This window comes from Musca autumnalis, unplaced genomic scaffold (genome assembly GCF_047663935.1).
Source record: "Musca autumnalis isolate F117 unplaced genomic scaffold, ASM4766393v1 scaffold_4, whole genome shotgun sequence".
NCBI lineage: Eukaryota > Metazoa > Arthropoda > Insecta > Diptera > Muscidae > Musca > Musca autumnalis.
Genome location: NW_027411977.1, coordinates 241,704,780 through 241,723,681, shown reverse-complemented (window position 1 = coordinate 241,723,681; position 18,902 = coordinate 241,704,780). Strand labels below are relative to the sequence as shown.

The 18,902-nt window shown below is 34.5% G+C and overlaps 2 protein-coding genes across 3 annotated transcripts in view; one reads left to right on the top strand and one right to left on the bottom strand.

The window, feature by feature from the left end:
* Window positions 1–18,902, top strand: part of LOC141403818 (uncharacterized) — a 241,152-nt gene that overhangs the window by 64,484 nt on the left and 157,766 nt on the right. The window lies entirely within an intron of this gene.
* On the bottom strand, window positions 5,737–18,116 carry LOC141403732 (uncharacterized). Of its 2 annotated transcripts, none has more exons than XM_073986601.1 (9): window positions 17,930–18,116; window positions 12,164–12,725; window positions 11,574–11,786; window positions 11,387–11,508; window positions 11,189–11,329; window positions 10,914–11,126; window positions 10,492–10,842; window positions 10,279–10,438; window positions 5,737–10,212 (listed from the first exon to the last, which is right to left on the bottom strand). In XM_073986601.1, exons 2-9 carry the CDS (start codon window positions 12,651–12,653, stop codon window positions 9,740–9,742), a joined length of 2,163 nt encoding a protein of 720 aa, XP_073842702.1. In that variant the 5' UTR covers window positions 12,654–12,725; window positions 17,930–18,116; the 3' UTR covers window positions 5,737–9,739. The 2 variants fall into 2 exon arrangements, with proteins under 2 accessions (XP_073842702.1, XP_073842703.1); XM_073986602.1 differs by having other exon boundaries at window positions 12,269–12,725; window positions 17,930–18,084.

Below are 18,902 nucleotides of genomic sequence, written 5' to 3'. Positions count from 1 at the left end.
AGATGCTGGTGAAACCTAAAGCTTACAACGTGAGGAGGCTGGAAGTTGAGGACAACAATTCCCAGACCGTGGTCGATCATCTGAAAGATGCACTAATGCGTGTGAAACGAGGGGCTGGAAAAACGAGAAAAACTTGTTATAACTGTCGGAAAACTGGACACTTGGCCCGAGAATGCAGATTGAGACAAGCAAGGCCCAGATCCACCTCACCGCCTTCAAAAAGCGACGACCAACCGGTGGCCAAGAATCTGGAAAGGGTGACATCAGGTGAATCAAATAAAGGGAATTCCGTCAATCACGAGACGCTGCTGGCAGAGGATGAAAATGATGGTCCCACAATCTCTATAGCCATAGTCCAGCAGAAGAATCACAACTTAACGGTTAAAGGCTTCGTCAATGGTGTATTGCGTACCTTGACATTGGACACCGGTGCAACAAAGTCCATTATTAGACCGGATTTGGTAAAAGGGAAGGTATTGCCGTTAAACGGAGTCAAATTGCGGACGGCCACAGGCGAGAAGACCCCGGTGTATGGAAAGGCCTACCAAAGGCTAAGTATGGGTAGGAAATCGGTAAATTTCGATTTTATAGTGGCCGATATTGTGGACGAAGTTATACTTGGCGTGGACTTTATGATTGCCTTCGACATCAACCTGGACATAAAGCACCGTGTGATGACTTGGTCCAATGTGGAAATACCGATAAATGTGGGCTACAACGAGAAAAGCAAGCATCGCCAAAGTGCAGAATCCGACGAGATCGCTGTAGATGTCCGTACGCTGAAGGTGGAAGCCGCTGACAATTGGCCCGTAGGAAAGTGGAAAAATCTCGCGACGAGGAGGAAAAAGAGAAGATGTACGTCGAGGAAAGGTCTATCGAAAAGCGGCCGTATAGCAAGGAAGGGCAAGTCCGAGGAAGACCAGGTGGCACTTAGGAAGGTGACCACGAAGAAAGAAGGTATAGCATCGCGATTCCTGGAGAGAAAGCAACGTCGTCCAGAAGAGCAAGAGTCCAAAGCTGACGCAGTAGAGGGTACATCTAAATCAGTTGCCACCACTACAGAACGAGAACTGCATCTAGTCAAGAGGAACAGGCTTAAGCGGGAGGCAGTGTTACCAATGCCCATACCACCGAGAGGGAACTGTGCCTATTCGGGACGAACAGGCTTAAGCGGGAGGCAATGTTACGAATGTAACTGATAGGTTTAAGTTAGTTTAGTTTAATTTCCGTTAATTTAAAAATTTGAATTGTAACGTAAAGTTTTTATTACGCAGTTACTTTATTTAAGCAACAACAACTACCATGTAGAACTCTCCTCATCATTCTAGTCGTTACATTACCTTTTGTTAATGTTCTTTTGTTTGTTTTGTTTTGTAACAATAATGTAATTATCGTTTAGTTCCTACTTCTTGTATTTCGTGTAGTTGTTTGTTGTTGTAGTTACGTCATTACTGTGCTTGTATGTATGTGAGTATGGATGTTCGCTTAGTGCGAATGTGCGTCTGTGTGTTCGCTGCACAGATTCGAGTTGTTGCCATATTTCTAGATATTTCTAGACCAAGGAGATTTTGGGTATAAATAGAGTTACGAATGGCAACATTGGGTGAGTTGTGTTTTAAGCGTTGAACTGAACGGATCGGTTAAATAAGAGCTGCGTGCTAACTAGATACAAGCTGTGTGCTCAGTAATTAAAGTCGGTTCTGAATAAGTGTAATAAAGTAAATAAAGCATTGTAGAAACGTAATCTAAAACGAACCCTGTTTTATTTGGTACAAATCGTATCGGGGAATAAAACAACGTCTACACGGAGATTAGTTAAATCTAATTCCGTAACAATACATAATTTGTTTAGAGTTCAATATAAACATACTTCATTATGCTTGGTTTACATTTACGAAATCCACTCGATTTCAATTGTCAAATCCATAGGTTAAACGTCAAATGAAATCCAGATGAGATTTCATTTGACGTTTGAGCTATTGAATTGACAGTTGAAATCGAGTGGATTTCGTAAATGTAAACTTAGCATTACAGCGATTAACGATAGTCGGACTAATACTATGTTTACATTTACGAAATCCACTCGATTTCAACTATCAATTCCTTTGCCTATACGTCAAATGAAAACTCGTCTAAAATCGACTGGATTTCATTCATTGACGTTTGAGCAATGGAATTGACAGTTGAAATCGAGTAGATTTCGTAAATGTAAAGATAGTTTGCCTAATCTAGTAGCCCGTTTAGACTAGTTCAAATCCTAGCTGTTTAGACTAGTCTAAAATGATATAAAATTAAAGCTACATCCATTTTATTTTTATTTAATATTTTTTATATTTTTCAGCTTCTGTTTGTTTTTGTGTGTTTGTGTTTACAGTTATTTGAAAAATTTAAATATTAGGATTATGACTTTTTTTATAACCTCACATCCCTGTGTCTTATGTTGATGAGCTTTTGCATAAGATTAGATAAAATCTTAATTACAAGGTGATTCGATAGAAAAAAGCTCACGCCTAAAAAGCTTTTAAAGTTTTTACAGATGAGCTTATTGGGCAAAATTTTGGAATTACTTTAAGCACATATATAACTCAAAACAATCGTTAAAGACACACGACATATCCAGAATGACATAAGCTTTTGTTTCTCACCAATTTTATCGTCATATTATTACATATATATCATTTTATATCATATATAGCTTTTTTCCATGCATCACATAAATTGAAAGTGCTTTGTGCGGGACCTTTTTCAATATTTAAATGGAATCAAAATTATTTTAGCCATTAATAGGCAAAATGTCAGTTATTCGTTCAACAGGGAAAACATTTCGGATCAAATTTTTAATACGCAAAGTTCATTCACGCTCGCTACGGGAAATCATTTTTGAGAAAAAAGGTCAAAAAGTCGTAACCCTTGTAAATAAACGACACATTAACATAGTTGCCAATATTGGTACAGACTGCAATAGTTGCATTTTTAGGAGCAAAAAGCAGTGTTGTATATCAAAATATTTCGATTTAACATTTGATTTAAAACAAATCCAAGTTTTGAGTTTATTTAATTTTGTATGGTAAATCAGGGTGGATTTGGGTGGATTAAGCACTTAAATCGTATAAGGGTATAGTCTAAATGGGCTATAGGCTATATTAAAACGTGCATCTATATCCACAATTTACCATAGCAATGTTTTATACCCATATCGAATACGAAATACCAAAATTCACAGCCAGTTTCTGTATGTCGAAAGACGAATGTGTGCGAAAGAAACACGTCCAAACTCTTGTGTGTTTTTCAGATTTGTTTTTTGTTTTGAAGCAAAAGCAAAGGTAAAACTATTTCGAAAACTAAAGTTCGGGCGTTTGCACACATTCTTCTTTCGACATACAGAAACTGTCTGTCAGTCATTTCGATTGGATAATGAGGCTAAAACCTTTAAAATACCAAAAATCGGGTAGTGTAGTTCTATGGGGGGGGGGGGGGGGGGATACGTTAGAACGTAGACCTGCACTGATAAATTTCTGGAAAAGAATTTTGTAGCCCCAATGATGATTAATTACCAAATTTCAACATTTTTTGGTATGATAATGTGGCTCAAACCGTCAAAATACTGAAAATCGGGAGGTACCGTGGGGTGGGGGCTATATCAAAACGTGGACCGATATAATGCATTTTAATTACCAAACATCCTAGTAGTAATTGTAACTTCTGTACCAAATTAAAAAAGCTCTACCTTAAATATAGCGAGATGTAACTTGATTTCAACAGACGGACCAAAATGGATGTGTTATGTGTTACAAACGGAATGACAAAGTTAATTATAGCATACGAGTATATACGATTTTGCAACATTCTTCAGTAGTGCGATTCTCTAACTCATTTTTTGAGTTACCGACAACAATCGCTAAAATTAAAATGCTTATAATTTAGGTAATTAACGATATTATTCGGTAAGTTAGCGACCAATAAAAAGTAGTCGTAAAGTTCTACCGATAGCAACAGTGTTGGCAACTTTTATTTGAATCTTTCATTCATAACTTTGCGTTTTATGGGTCTATTTTGTATTGCCACTAAACTTGAGTTGCGTTGTCAGTTGTCTGCGCGACTGAGACGAAATTTTGTACCATTAATGTCAACTCAACTGGGTGGTCGATAAACATGTTATCGATCAGTGTTTTTTCAAACATGTGACCTCTATTCGCAAAAAAAAAAAAAATTTTAAAAATAATTGCGCTTTGGATAACTCTTTTGTGTATTCTGGACAATTTTTAATATTTTGGCTGAGTTTTCGAGCAAATTTGGAAAACAACCCAAGATTGGAATATAACCTGCCCATTGAATCTTCGGATCGTCAAGTTTTATTTGCTGTCCCAAAAAATGATAAGTTCGGTGGAATTATTTTTTGATGATGAAGAAAATGTAAAGGACATTGCATCAATTAGAAGAAATTTGAGGGACAAGTTGAATCCATTGGAATTGCCATCTGCACTGTAAGCTGATGATCATGTAAATTATTTCAGGTTTAAGGCGTATTTTGGATTGTCAAAGGATGCCGTCGTATCGGAAACGTTAAAGGATGACTTCAAAGAAAGTTACAGATCAACAGGAATACCCCCACTTTTAAAAGTGTGCGCAGCGTTGCGATTCTTGGAGGACGGAAGTTTCCAAAAGTCCCATGGCAATGATTTCAACAATTGCATGGCTCAATCTACATTGTCGAGAGTATTGAAGGAAGTTGTCCACTTGATAGAGGACAAATTATGCCAAAATTGGATCGTTTCGAAGTTGACAGAGGAGGAAACAAGGCAAAATAAAAACCATTTTTATTCAAAAACGAAATTCCCTGGTGTAGTTGGCTATATAGATGGAGGACGTTCGTCATTTGTACTTAAACTGAACCTACTGTATTTGTCACCAAATTCATTTGCAAATGATTTGCTGCTGTCCGCTCCAAAGGCGATAAATTCACTTATTGTGATGGACCACCACCAGTGTCGTTGAAGTTTATTTTATTTTGAGGCATTTTCTTTTTCAACTTTGCTTTAAAGTGAATCCAGACTCTGCCACTCTTCAGGTGTTCGTGTTGGAGGTTCATGGCTGTTTAAACTGTCCGAAATGGACCTCCACGCTTCATCCGCTGTGGCTTTGGTTTCACCAAAACTCCCGAACTCCTCGGGCTAAGTTTGGATTTTCACTCAGTTTATCAATTAATATTTCGAACTGTTGCTTTGACGTTATTTTCACCATATATATACACAAAATTGATTAATGATGCAAAGAATCAATAATTGTTAACAAAATGTTTATTTTTCCTTCTATTTTACTTTTTGTTTCTTCGAAAATGTTCACTGCAACTGAAAATTGGTGGTTGCGAAAAACAGCCGCTTCGTCAACTGAGATTCGCAACTTCAGTTGAGAGTTGCCATACGTGGATCAATTTTGACAACTGGCAACGCCACTCAACGATAATTGTTATCGATGATCGACCCCTTAAAGTTACCGATTTTTTCGGTAACTCAAAAAATTAGAGAATCTCACTACAGATTTCATAGATATAAGCCTTTGTTGTTGCTTTTTAATGAATATTTTTTAAGAAAAAGAAAAAAGTACAATTTTAGTATTTTTTTTTAAATTTTGAATTTTCTATCCCTGGTTCATCGAACAGACCTACTGATATGAGAGGTCTCCATTGTCCTTTCTGTGATGTTTGTGGGAACAATTATTATAAAAAAATCACTGATATACTTATAACACACATTAACGTTTTTATTAAAATGTATAGATTAAATTTAGTCGGGCACAAAATATATACATATGTATGTATATACATATATTATTTTTCATCTTTACTAACACAATAGCTATGAAATAGAAACTGAAAGCTTTGAGATTTTTTACAATTTATTTCTTTTATTAGTTTATTTCTTATCTGTGTCTATAGACAAAGGATGTTTAATTCTCATATGTCTCCGTAGACTCGAGTCTCCTGTATAACAACTACCGCATATTTCGCACTTATGATTAGCAGGTATTTGTGTGGAATGAGTTTCTGGATGCAACATGGAATAATGCTTATCAATGCCAATTTTTGTGGTAAATCGTTTAGAACATATTTCGCAGGCATAATCTAAAGCTATAGACGAAGGATGTTTATTTTTTATATGTTCCCGGAGATATGTATCTCTTTTAAAAGAAAAATCACATAGTTCACATTTATATTTATCGGGTGGTTGAGCTTCTGGATGCATTCTGTTAGAATGCTTATCAAGACGTATTGGTGTGGTAAATTGTTTATTACATATTCCACAGATATACAGAGGATGTTTTTTCTTAATATGACTATCTAGACTCGCTTTTTCTATATAAGATTTATTACATAGTTCACAATTATATTTAGTGGATATTGGATGAGCTTCTGGATGTATCCAGCGTAAATGCTTATCAAGACCTCTTGGTGTGGTAAATCTTTGATTACATATTTTACAGATATGCTCTGTATCGATAGCCGAAGGATGTCTATTTCTTAGATGTGTCCGGAGATAGGAAAGTTCTTTAAAACAAGTACCACATATTTCACATTTATGTTCAGTAGATGTTCGAGTTTCTGGATGCGCCCAGTGAGAATGCCTATCAAGACCTGATTGTGTGGCAAATCTTTGATTACATATTTCGCACACATATTCGGCATTTATTGACGAAGGATGTTTATATCTCATGTGACTCCATAGATTGCGAGAGTCTGTATAAGAATTGTCACATAGTTCACATTTATGTTTAGTAGCTGTTTGTGTGGCAGGAGCTTCTGGATGCATCACGTAAGTATGCTTATTCAGACCTGCCTGGGTGACGAATTGTTGATTACAAATTTCGCACATGTATTCGGTATTTATAGACAACGGATGTTTATCTCTCACACCCAGAGAAAAAATGACAACATCCGTCTATGAAATGACCACATCCGTGTATGATAGTGTATCAACCACGTTTGGTGTCAAAATGAGCACGCCGTTGTCATTTTGACACCGAGATTTTGGCAACGGTTTCAACAACAGACGTGCATGAAATGAACACATACGTGGTCATTTCGAGCACGCACCGTTGTCAGATTGTCAACGCTTCGTTGTCAGTTCATCAACGCTTCGTTGTCATATTGTCAACGCTCCGTTGTCATATTGTCAACGCCCCGTTGTCAGATTGAAACCAATGGTGGTCATTTTTTTTTATATCCGCTCCTTTCCCATTTTATACCCTTAGTTAAAGAAATGACATTTTTTGAAAAGTGTTTTATTAAACGAAAACAATTACATAAATTCAATATAAATTAATATTTGATTTGACAAAACAATTCGAATTACATATATTCAATGTATAGAAACAAATTAAATTAACTTAACTCTGAAATAAACTTTTCCATTATTTATAGGATATAAGTGAAATGGGTAAGTAATAAAATCTAAAATATATTAGATTTTAGAAAAGTTGTATCCTCATTCAAAGAACCAACTTCATACGATTGTAAATGATAATCAAAGTTCTTAACTTTTACTTGGTTACATAAAATGTAAACATTTTCATTTGCATTTATTAAATGTTTAATTTTGAAAAGTTCAATTGCGTCATTATTTGTTGCTAAATAATAGTTGTTTTTTTTTATACCTTGTTCCCTTAAAAAAAATGTCATCAGACACTTTGTAATTGTTGTAATTTAAAACTGGCTTACTTTTTTTGTAACTATATTCCTCTTTTGCCAAATCTGCGATAGTATGCGTATTAATGGTAACATTTGGTTCTATGTTATCTTCGTGTTTTAATAAAAAATTGGAAAATTTCAATCCAGACTTAATAGATAATGAATGACAGGAATTTACTCTTGATGTAGTATTTCCTAAATAGGCTATTGCCTCCTTGTGTTTAGCTTCGAATCTCATGCTCCAGAGATATTTAAGGGGGCCACACTTTCGGATAGCAGTGGGATAGTGGACAAGAAAGTGGTGTTTCGGTTTTAACGAACCGTATAATGTTATATAAAGTGAATGGTGATCTCTAATTAATTCTTCTAATTTTATTAAATCATCTTCTATATAAATTGGACCTAAAAGTAAGTCGATTATTTGTAATAATATTATAAAAACTTTCCAGTGATCGTTGGAGAAAGGAATTAAATCACCTACCATTAAAGGTAAAAAATGGGTAAAACACTTAGTTTCACTAGCTGTCATTTTTAAGTTATAGTTTTTCAATCTACATAAATCTAGTGGCCCAGATTTATTTCCCACTTCAATTTCTCCAAATTGTAATAAAGATTTTCTGCTGTTAATACAATCTAACGTAACAATATTTTCATGAATCAGCCCGAGAATTATATTAGACATATCGTAGACACAAATGCCCTCAAAAATGTCATGCATAATATCAAAACAAAAATTTTCAGTGACATAAAAATTTGGTAAAGATTCGAAGATACACTTGTTTTTAATACCTGTTTCTTGAAAATTATTTTCCAATATATATGAGTTGTAATTCTCTTGGTTTCTTAAACTATCTAAATGCTGAATTGCGTCGGATTGCATTTGGGACTTGTTTCTTCTACATACACGGCAAAATCTTTTAGAGTTAAATGATTGCACGTAGCCTAAAATACTATTAACTGCTAAATTATCTCCAATAATTACACCTAAAATAAAATGCACCTTCTGAACACTTTGCTGAACACTAATTTCAACCCCTTCTTCTAGAATTTTTAGATCCTCTACAAGATTGTGAAATGATACTTCATTTCCACGTTCTTTTAAATCCTTTGATGATATAAACGCAGCAGTTAATATATAATCAAGTTTTGACAACAAGTGCTGTGGCATTGAAGGAAAGCTAATATAACAACCACATATGGAAAATGTATGGGTTCCAAGAGGATTATTAATTTGAAAATCATCCATGTAAAAAATATAGGGAATAACTAAATTGTACTGATATTTTAATAATTTAGATTTATATAACACACTGTTTGTAAAATTTTGGAGTTTTCTAATGTCAAATCTAAGAGATTTGGAATTTTAAAAATGGCACTAATCATGAATTTCAATGGCATTATATAAATATTGGATATCTTTGGACCTAAACTGGGATTTCCGCTGATAACAATTTCCGAGACTTGATTGCTAATTACATAAACCTTTGGATAATCATAAAAGTTTAGTTCTTTTAAATTGTTTAAAAGTCTATATTCTGTTCTAGTTTCTTCGAAAGGATTTTTACAAAAGTTTAGTAAATACCTTAAGTTTTCATAATCTGGATGATCAGTTATATATTTTTCAATTGTACATGAAATGGATGAAAGCAGAGTTGAAACAGAATGTTGTAGGCAGGCATATAGCTTTGACTATGTAATTGTAAAGACAGATATAGCGCTTTCTTTTTCATAACATCTAAATCCTTTGTCATTATATTGTTGTTAATAACAGTTTCACTGTTTGTATAATTATTTTCATTTGATGATGACATTTCAACTGGCATATTAATTGCTTTAGCAATTGGAGGAGCTTTTGTATGATTCTTGTGAAGTTTTTCTAAATGAATTCTGAATGACGTAAATTTTGTAAATGTTTGCTTACAGTTGTCCTGAAGGCATTGTACTTTTAAAAATTTAGTTGACATTAAATGGTCTGCTTTCAAATGAACTATTAAAATATTTGCCTTATCAAAATGCTTACGGCAACAAAAGCAAATATACATTTTGAATTGAACTTTAACTATTGTTGCAGAAATTAATAAGTGAAGTCAAATTAACTGATTTTATATCAAATACAGTATTAATTTCATAAAAATATTTTTGAATGAAAATCCATGGAATTTGGCAGGCGTTTGGATATTTTAAAGAAAGTGCATGAAAAATTTTAAAACATGTATCTAAACATTCGAGGAACGATTGAAATTTTAACAAATTGTGGTTAAAAAAAACATAAAAACCTTTTATATTAAAATCGGACAAACCCTCCACAATTATAAATGGCTGTATAGTTAATCCAGCATTGTAATACTTTTCAGTGACTGCATCAATTTGCCGTTTATAATCGTTAATTGTCGGTAGACGCAGTACGAAACTTTCCTGCGAATCGGCTATTGTTACTTTTTTTCTTAATTTACCGTTTCCGCACTTAAACCTAGCAGGTGATGGTAAAACTGAATTCAACAGTATTGCGTATATATAATCTTGAGCATCTGCAACCGAAATATAAAATAAATATTACTTTTAATGTTTTTGATAAATCAGGAATTAAAATTTACCTATGCTGCTTGCCGTCAAAACATTTACGAAGAGTTGTTTGCAATGTTCGTTATGAACATTTTTCCCATAATAGTTGTAAACTTTTTTCTTAAATTGGTCCCATTTAGAATGTAGAAGATTGCCTTTCTGCGGGTACATAATATCGAAATCAATGTTGACCTAAAACGAAACATTAGTATCCATATACAAATAAATAGCTTATGGCTACTTACCAATTCTGAAGCTCTTGCATCGGACAACTTCGGCCATTCTAGAAGAAATGCATGGCTACTTAAACTTTTTATATCCCTTTGCCGTATGTTAAAAGATCTTTTCCATTTTTCGCAGATCGATCCCCAATCATTACATTCTCTTAGTAAGGAAGCTTTCATTGAATTTTCCACTGATTCATCAAATTCGGGAACATTATTGTTGCATAAATTAGAAGACGTGTGAGCTGCTGCTTTGCTTGTGCTAGGCTCTGAATCCAAAAGCTTTATTTTTTTGGACTTCTTGTTTCTATATTTGGCGTAAAGTTTTCCGCTTGCGTTATTCTTTCTTTTTCTTGAAATGTAATAATAATCCTAAAAATAAATACATTTTATAAGTTAAGAAACTACATAATCAGATACCTTATTTATATTGTTAATCTTACCCTCATTTCGTTTTCAAGAGGAAAAACGGAACAAATTTCGTCCAATATGCGCATAAAGTCTTGAGCGTAAAGAGTGACATTGTTTGTTAGAATATCTTCAATAATTATATTAATTATGTCATCTCTTTGCTCGTCACTTAATTTCTTATTAGCACTACTACATTCAAGCGCTAGTTTCCCCTTCGAGGTATGTGTTAACAATTCCTTTAGATCCTATATTAAATAAAAAAAAAACTACATTAACTATGCTTACACAAATATTACTCTTACTTTACCTCTGACAGAATTCCTTTGGCTTTTGAGCCGTACGAAACTGTAGTGTGGGGAGTACCAGGAGTACTTGCTGGTGTCTCGTTGCGTTTCCACCATTCGCCTATTTTAGATGGAACTGACATAGTTTCGTCATCAATTCCGAGCTATTGTTATGACAATATTAATACTGAGTTCAACACTGTAATACAAATAATACGTACCTCTCGTTTTTTCCAAGCAAAGAGCTTTTCTCTGAATTCAACACGCAGTCCCAATGGTGGCACTGCTTCCTTTAAATCTTCTTTTTTCAAGTACTGCAAACTGCGAAATGTTACATCTGATGCTAAAAGAACACAAAAGAAAATTCTTTGTTAATTACACTAATTAACTTCATTTTTATTTACTTACCTTTTAACTGTTCAAAAAGCAACTCCATATTTATTCCTTTTAAGAACTCCCTTAACATATAATCGTCCTCATTGTATTCCGCATCTTGACTTCTGCAATGGCTTGTATCGCGAACCACAACAATATTTCCATCGATTTCTAGCAACTCTTGCGAATTAATCTCTTCAATATTATTCATTTTCAATAAATTTTTTTGCACAATGCGTCCTTTCTCTTTCAATAACACGAAAAAATGGTAAATATGCAGCCGATTGCACACGAGTAAAAAAATGACAACGGTGGTGCATGTTTCATACACGGTCGTTGCTAAAATGACAACGACCGTGTATGATTTATGCAGGTGGTGGTGCATAATTCATACACGTCCGGTGTCAAATTGACACCGACTCGTGTGTAATCGGCTGCAATTACCAATATTAAAAACGCAACGTTGTCATTTTGAGCACATCGGTGGACAAATTAAGCACGGCCGTTGTTGGTACCGAAAGTTGACCACGTCTCGGTGTCAATTTGAGCACGTTCGTGTACAATTCACCAACAGCCGTGGTTGAAAAAAATAACAACGGGTCGTTGCGAAAATGACAACATACGTGCTTGATTTCGCAACGGGGTTTTTCCATCAGTGTACTCGTCATTTATAGGCAAAGGTTGTTTATGGGCGTGTTTGTTATCACTAATATTATAGTCTGTATCACCATTAATCTCATGGCGTTTACTATCATCCTCATCCGTGTGCACATCGATTATTTCTAATTTAGGTAAGGATATCTGTTGAGTTGTTGCACTAGTTGCATATGGCAAAAATTCGTCCATTTCATCCATGTCATCTTTGCTTGGGCAATTCTTCGGTAAAAATTCATCCATGTCCTCTTCTTTGATTATATCAATTGTGGATTTAGCGACATTCTCTGGTAAAAAGTTTTGTATTTTATCCAAAACTACTTGATCTTCTTTAATATAATTTTCCATATTTGTAAAATTTTCATGTTTTGTTGTATTGTAGTTTGTTGTATTTGTATCATTAGTAGAATCTTCTTGTTTATGATCATTGGCAAAGGGTTCCGTTTTTATGGAAAACATTTTCGAAATCTTTACTTGGAATGTTTTAATTTTTCAATTGGGGAAATTGCACTGCAAAGTATTTAGTGATGGCTGTAAAAGAAAAGCAAAGTTTTCTTATGTAAATATTTTTAGGTTTTTGTAACAACATTTAATTTGTTGATATAAATTTCGTGTTTTTTAAGACAAAACCTTTTTATTTATTTTCTCGGTCAAAGTCGCCCAAAAACAATATTTTCTTTTTCTTCAACTTTGTGTATGCAGCTATCAAAGATTTATAATGTTTTATGAAATGATTCCGTAGTGTGTCGCGTTGTTAATCGTCTTTGTGAAATTATTTGTTATCAATGTAACACCTTCGTATTCTGCCATGATTTAGATTTTGTATTACGTAAAGCGATAGAAAATAATCTCCGATAACAAGTTATCGGCGATGTAGCAGAGCGTTTCTTGTTTTAAAAAAATGATAAACAAAAGGAATATTTTTCTAAAATTTTAAGCTCAGTGGAACCATTATTTGATGGCAGAGGAGATATACTTAACCTAGCATCTACAAGAAAACATTTACCCCCTGTTTTTTAACTATTTTTTGTTCGTTCGTCTATATTCGTAATAATTTTTGCATCCATAGCTCAGCCCCTAGATGAAATACAGATCTAATTCTTCGTAGACACGTTCTATATATAGTTAAGAATTCCTCATTCAAAAATCAGCGTTAAACATTTGCGCTAAGGCGAATAAATCGATCTACAAAATTTGACAATTCGTGTGAGAACATAATTTTTTTTGCAAAAACAGGGGGGTTGAGAGGAAAATCGAATGCTTTAGAACTGTATTGTGAGTAGATGTTTTGTTTCCAACAATCATTAAAATAATTGTTTATAATTTAGGTTTAAATGCTATTTTCCGTTTCAAAAAGACGTAGTAGAGGCTTTAAAAATGACTTCGAAAAGGCCGTGGGTCAACAGCCACTCCTTAAAGTTTGTGTTGCTTTACGGTTTTGTCTTTTTGCAGAAGGAAGTTTTCAAAGATCCCATGGCAATGACTTTTACCTCGGTATGGCTGAACCCACATTATCAGTGGTATCAGTGAAGTGTTGCAATCAATAGAGGAAAAATTGTGTAAACGTTGCCCGCTTGCAAGATGGACTAGCTCGGCATTGGAAATTCGTCGATTCTCAGCGTTACAGTAACTAGTTCCACTTCAGACCACTCACAGTACAATCAACTGTAAACTCCCTCACCATTACTCCTAGGTGGTTTTATACTAGTTCCCGGTTTACAGTCTTAGACCAGTGATAGAAGACTAACCCCATGCTAGTTCAAAGTATACAGTCATAGACTAGTGATAGAAGACTACCCCCACTCTAGTTCTAAGTATACAGCCATAGCCATGTCCCGTTTATTTTTTTCACAACCTGTGTACATTTTGCACAACCATATCGTGATGTGTGGGATGGGACCCCAGTTATAAAAGCTCTTGCAGGAGCATCACAAATTACAGCACTGTGTATTTGAGACCTTCAATACCATATTTAGTATAATAAGTAATTTCTTCTTGAAACTGACTTAAATATGTGTCCAGATCTTGGGGTTTAGTTTTACCCAAAAAAATTCCAGCTGATAAAACATGACTGACAGGAGTATTGTTAGTCTTAACTAAAATAGGCCAAATTTTCCACTTGGAATGTTGTGAAAACTATAAAATTTATGAAAAACTCAGGAATTCACATATTTAGCGAAGTTCAGGAGCATTATTATCCAATAAGAACAACTTCAAAGCGCTCTAGGATCTCAAAATAACTAGTCCCACTGTATTTCCTGTAAGAAATCTGCAAGGGTCCGCCTTAACGAGCTATACGCGAACTCTGACCTTAAATAACGGCAATTAATCCACAAATATGTTCCTACTTTGTCTAAAATATATCATAGTCAACCAGAGACATTCGATAAAGCAATAAAATGTAACATTTGTATTGCTTATGCCATAAATTTTACGGTAATCTTAATATTTCATTGGGTGTATGTACACTTTTTCCCTATTATATTTTTAATTTTTATAGAATTTACCGTTATTCGTATTATGGAATATATTTTTGTTGTATGTATTATTGTTTATTAGGGATATGAGATGGAACTATATACTTGGATTTTCATAAAAATGCTTCCTTACCCTTAAAACCCGAGATTTATAGGGTGTATGTAGTATTTTTTGGTTGACTGTATCAAATATTCTGCGGCAAAGATAAAAAATTAGAAAGTTGTAGAAGCTGTGATCCAAGCCCTATGTGAATATAAGTTTCTCCAGCTACAGGTTATATTAAAGGCCGTGACGGACAATTAAATGTTTGAGGCTTGAGGCGGACATTAACACCTTCTTCTTGTAGAATTGCTACTAGATCTAGTACGCAAGTTTTTTTTATACTTGATACTTAATTGTCCGTTATTGTTTTGGTCTTCTTCAACTAAAATATGTGGAGATATTGACCTGATATCTTCAGAAGGTAATTCAATAAAAGAATTGTTTACATTGACCTCAGTGACAACATTATCCAATTTACTATTTAGGCGGCCATCAGACCATCTGCTTTTTCACATGTACATATGTTGTCACTTTTGGTATACTAATATACAGAACAGATGATGTCATACATGTGAAAAAGCAGATGGTCTGATGGCTGCCTTAAAATTTCCCTTTCTTTTTTTACTAAGCGACTAAATTGTCTTTTGCTATTTTTGTTAACAATGCAATTCTTACGCATTTTTATTAATATAATAAAATAAAAAGTAGGTACATTTCACTAAACATTTTCTTAAAATTAACAAAAATGAGTACAACTCATTATTTGCACTGTCAACTAAAAAATTGCAAAATTCACAACTTTTCAGTTTTTCACGGTATTTTTCGAAAAGTTGGTTCTAATATTTCGTATGCTCACATTTGGCATCAAAAACAGCTTGTAAACGTATCTGAATTTAATAAATAATTTTTGGAATTTCATAATCCAATGGTATTTTTCAGTCATTGCATTTTATTTAGTCCCCCAGGTTAGTGGGCAAACTATTCCCGACATTTTCCTTCAGGTGTACCTATGAATTTTCGATGGGGTTAATATCTAGACACTGGGACGGGGTGTAAATGTCTTGGGTACAGTTGTATAGCAACTAAGTCTTACATAAATTAGATTTATGCTTAGGGTCGTTGTCCTGGTAGAACTTATATTGCAATTTGTTTGAATTTTCAGGGTCAACAGGCCCAAACTTCTTGACGCTTTTGGTTAAATCTTTTCTTAAAACATCTAAATAAACCTTCTATGTACCTAGTCACTCGTGGTGAGAGCTTGTTATTATGTAACACTTTTCTGACTTTTCCATGTGACACACTTACTCCAAAATCATTTTTAATTAGAAAAGGCTATTTTCTGATCCTGCTTTGGGCTATTTCGTTAATTTCTTTAATCATTCTACAGTCAATTCGTGAGGTTACTATTTTGGACATGCCATGATAAACAATTATGGATCTACATGTTCACATACCATAAGTTTAAAAAATCTTTCTTCTTCTTTCTTCTTTATTTGCAAATCCGTATTCGGATATTAGCGATCATACAATGTTAATTATTACAGAGTTATTTGGTTATATGTTATAAAATTAAAAAATTCATTCAATAATAGCTAGTTCTCTGTTTCTGGCGACGCTTAAAAGGCTTATTTCATCTTGGTGTCCTATCCATTCCAGAATGTTTTTGATCCATGTTATTTCTCGTCTCCCTCTTGGTCGGCGTCCTTCTATTTTGGTTCTTATGATTGCTTGGAGGAGATTATATTTGCTATTTCTCATAAGGTGTCCCAAATAAGCAGTTTTTCTCGCTTTTATCAATCTGATCATTTGACTTTCGGTGTTCATTCGTCTCAGTACTTCATTATTTGAGATGTGATCTGTCCAGGATATCTTTAAGATCCGTCGGTATATCCAAACCTCAAACGAGTGCAGTCATCTTTCGTCTGCTGCTTTTAGCGTCCATGTTTCTGCCGAGTATAATAAAACGGGCCAAATGTAGCATTTAACAAGTCGTTTTTTAGTTTCCATGGTTATGTCATGGCTCGTTAGTATTTTTCTATATTTAAAAAAAGAGTTTCTTGCCATTTCAATTCGGCATTTTATTTCCTTTGATATGTCCCAGTGGTCATTAATTTGCACTCCGAGGTATTTGAATTTGGAGACTCTTTCTATTCGATATTTCTTCTACTTATAATCATATACTTGGTCTTCATTATATTAATCATTAAGGCATATGACGTACTAGAATGTTCTAGAGCATCTACTAGCTTTTGTAATCCTGCGAGGCTGCTTGCAAGTAATGTGGTGTCGTCGGCATAACGTATATTGTTTATGAATGTATTATTTATTCTAATTCCGATATTTTTCCCACATATTGAGTTCTCAAATATTTTTTGGGAATATATGTACATTAAATAGAAGAGGGGATAGTATACAACCCTGTCTTACGCCTTTTGAAATAGGAACATCGTTGGTAAGTTCACCATCTATATGAATGTTGGCTCTCTGTTGCCAGTACAGGTTTCTAATGCATTTAAGGTCACTTTCATCTAATCCAATTGATATCAAAATTTCCATCAACTTGTCATGGTTAACCGTGTCAAATGCCTTCTCATAGTCGATAAAGCATATGTAAACATCCTTTTGCACATCTCGGCAGTTTTGTATTAAATGCAAAAATGCGGGGAAACCCCACGATTTTATTGCACATTAACTCATTTTGCAATTATTTAGTTGACACCACAAAAACCGTGTACCTATCCTCTTTGCCCGTTGTTTTTGTTATTTCCAACCGATTGCTGCATTTATTGGCTTGATGTTGTCATTAAAAGGTAAATCAACAGATATTTACAAAAAGCCGAACATTATTGGAAGAATTTCTTGTAGTAATACCTAATTAAACATCTAAATTTTTAAAAATTCATCGTTTGCAATAATTTAGTTGACTAACTGTATGTATTTTGTATTCTATTCAATGAATTCTCTTTTCAAGGTATAGCTTGAATATGAATAAATTCAACCGCATCAAAACATAATAACAAACAATACCTCCGTTTTTTTAATTATTTTCTTCAAACAATTTCCCCCAATGTGAAACATTGTGAGAGCAAACCAACTGACACACACTGCCAATACCATCCACAAACAGAGCGGGGAGTTTTTTTGACATTTCATACGCCTGCTTTCTTTAATAAACACTGCCGTTTTGTAATGGGGAAATAGACGAATAAATATACCTTGAATTTGATGTCAGCTGATGAATATTGTTAAGTAACACTTATTTATTGTTAATTTATTATATTTTGTTATAAACGTCAACAAGAAATTAACGCGTACGTGTAGGTACGAATTGAAGGATGGTACCGTTCAAACTGTGCTCTGTTGTCGTTTTAACAAGCGACCCAAGTTGTGTCAACACAGTGCGTGAGAGAAAAGAGATAGCATTTTTATACCCTCAGCCTTTAGGCTATGAAGGGTATATACACTTTCATACGGGCAAAATGTGCCTCATCGAAATAATGGTTTTAGACCCCAAGTATGTTTGGACGAAATGTGTTTCAGACAATTTGGAGTCGATTGAGCAATGTCCGTCCGTCTGTCTGTCTGTCTGGCTGGCTGGAGCGCACGATAACTCTCGAAGGGATGAACCGATTCGGTTCAAATTTTGGCTTTCGTAATATTTTGTCCAAACTTAGTTTAAGTTCGAAGATGAGCTATATCGGTCCACTCCTTCCGGTACCTCCCCCACAAAAGTTCGAAGATGTTCGGAAAATTTGTACGCACGATAACTCTTGAAGGGTGTAACCGATTTGGTCCATACTTTGCCCATCGTGGAGCGTGTACCAGACTTAGATCAGGTTTTAATATGGACTCAATCGGTCCACTCCGTCGGGTACCTCCCACACAAAATTTTGGAAAAGTTCAGTTTAGGAACATCTCTCGAATCGCTTTGATTTTTGCTTTAGCAACTTGTATTCACTGCCCTCCATACGACGGTATAAGTCTCATCAGGGGCAAGCCCATACTTCCTGAGAAAATAGCCTGAAAGTTGTAAAAAACCCCCATGACACCGTGTGAGGAGGTTGGAGGGCAAAATAACTCTCGAACAGGTCTGCCGATTCGGTCCAAAGTTTGGCCTTAGTAATATTTTGTCCAAACATAGTTTAAGTTCGAAGATAAGTCATATCGGTCCACTCCTTCAGGTACCTC

Bases quoted from the DNA above. Each gene is read 5' to 3' on its own strand.
- LOC141403732 (XM_073986601.1), bottom strand. From the start codon at position 12,653: ATGTTTTCCATAAAAACGGAACCCTTTGCCAATGATCATAAACAAGAA. The intron at 11,330-11,386 runs GTACGTATTATT...TCATAACAATAG, and splicing joins TTGCTTGGAAAAAACGAGAG to CTCGGAATTGATGACGAAAC. The intron at 10,213-10,278 runs GTAAATTTTAAT...TTTCGGTTGCAG, and splicing joins TTTGACGGCAAGCAGCATAG to ATGCTCAAGATTATATATAC.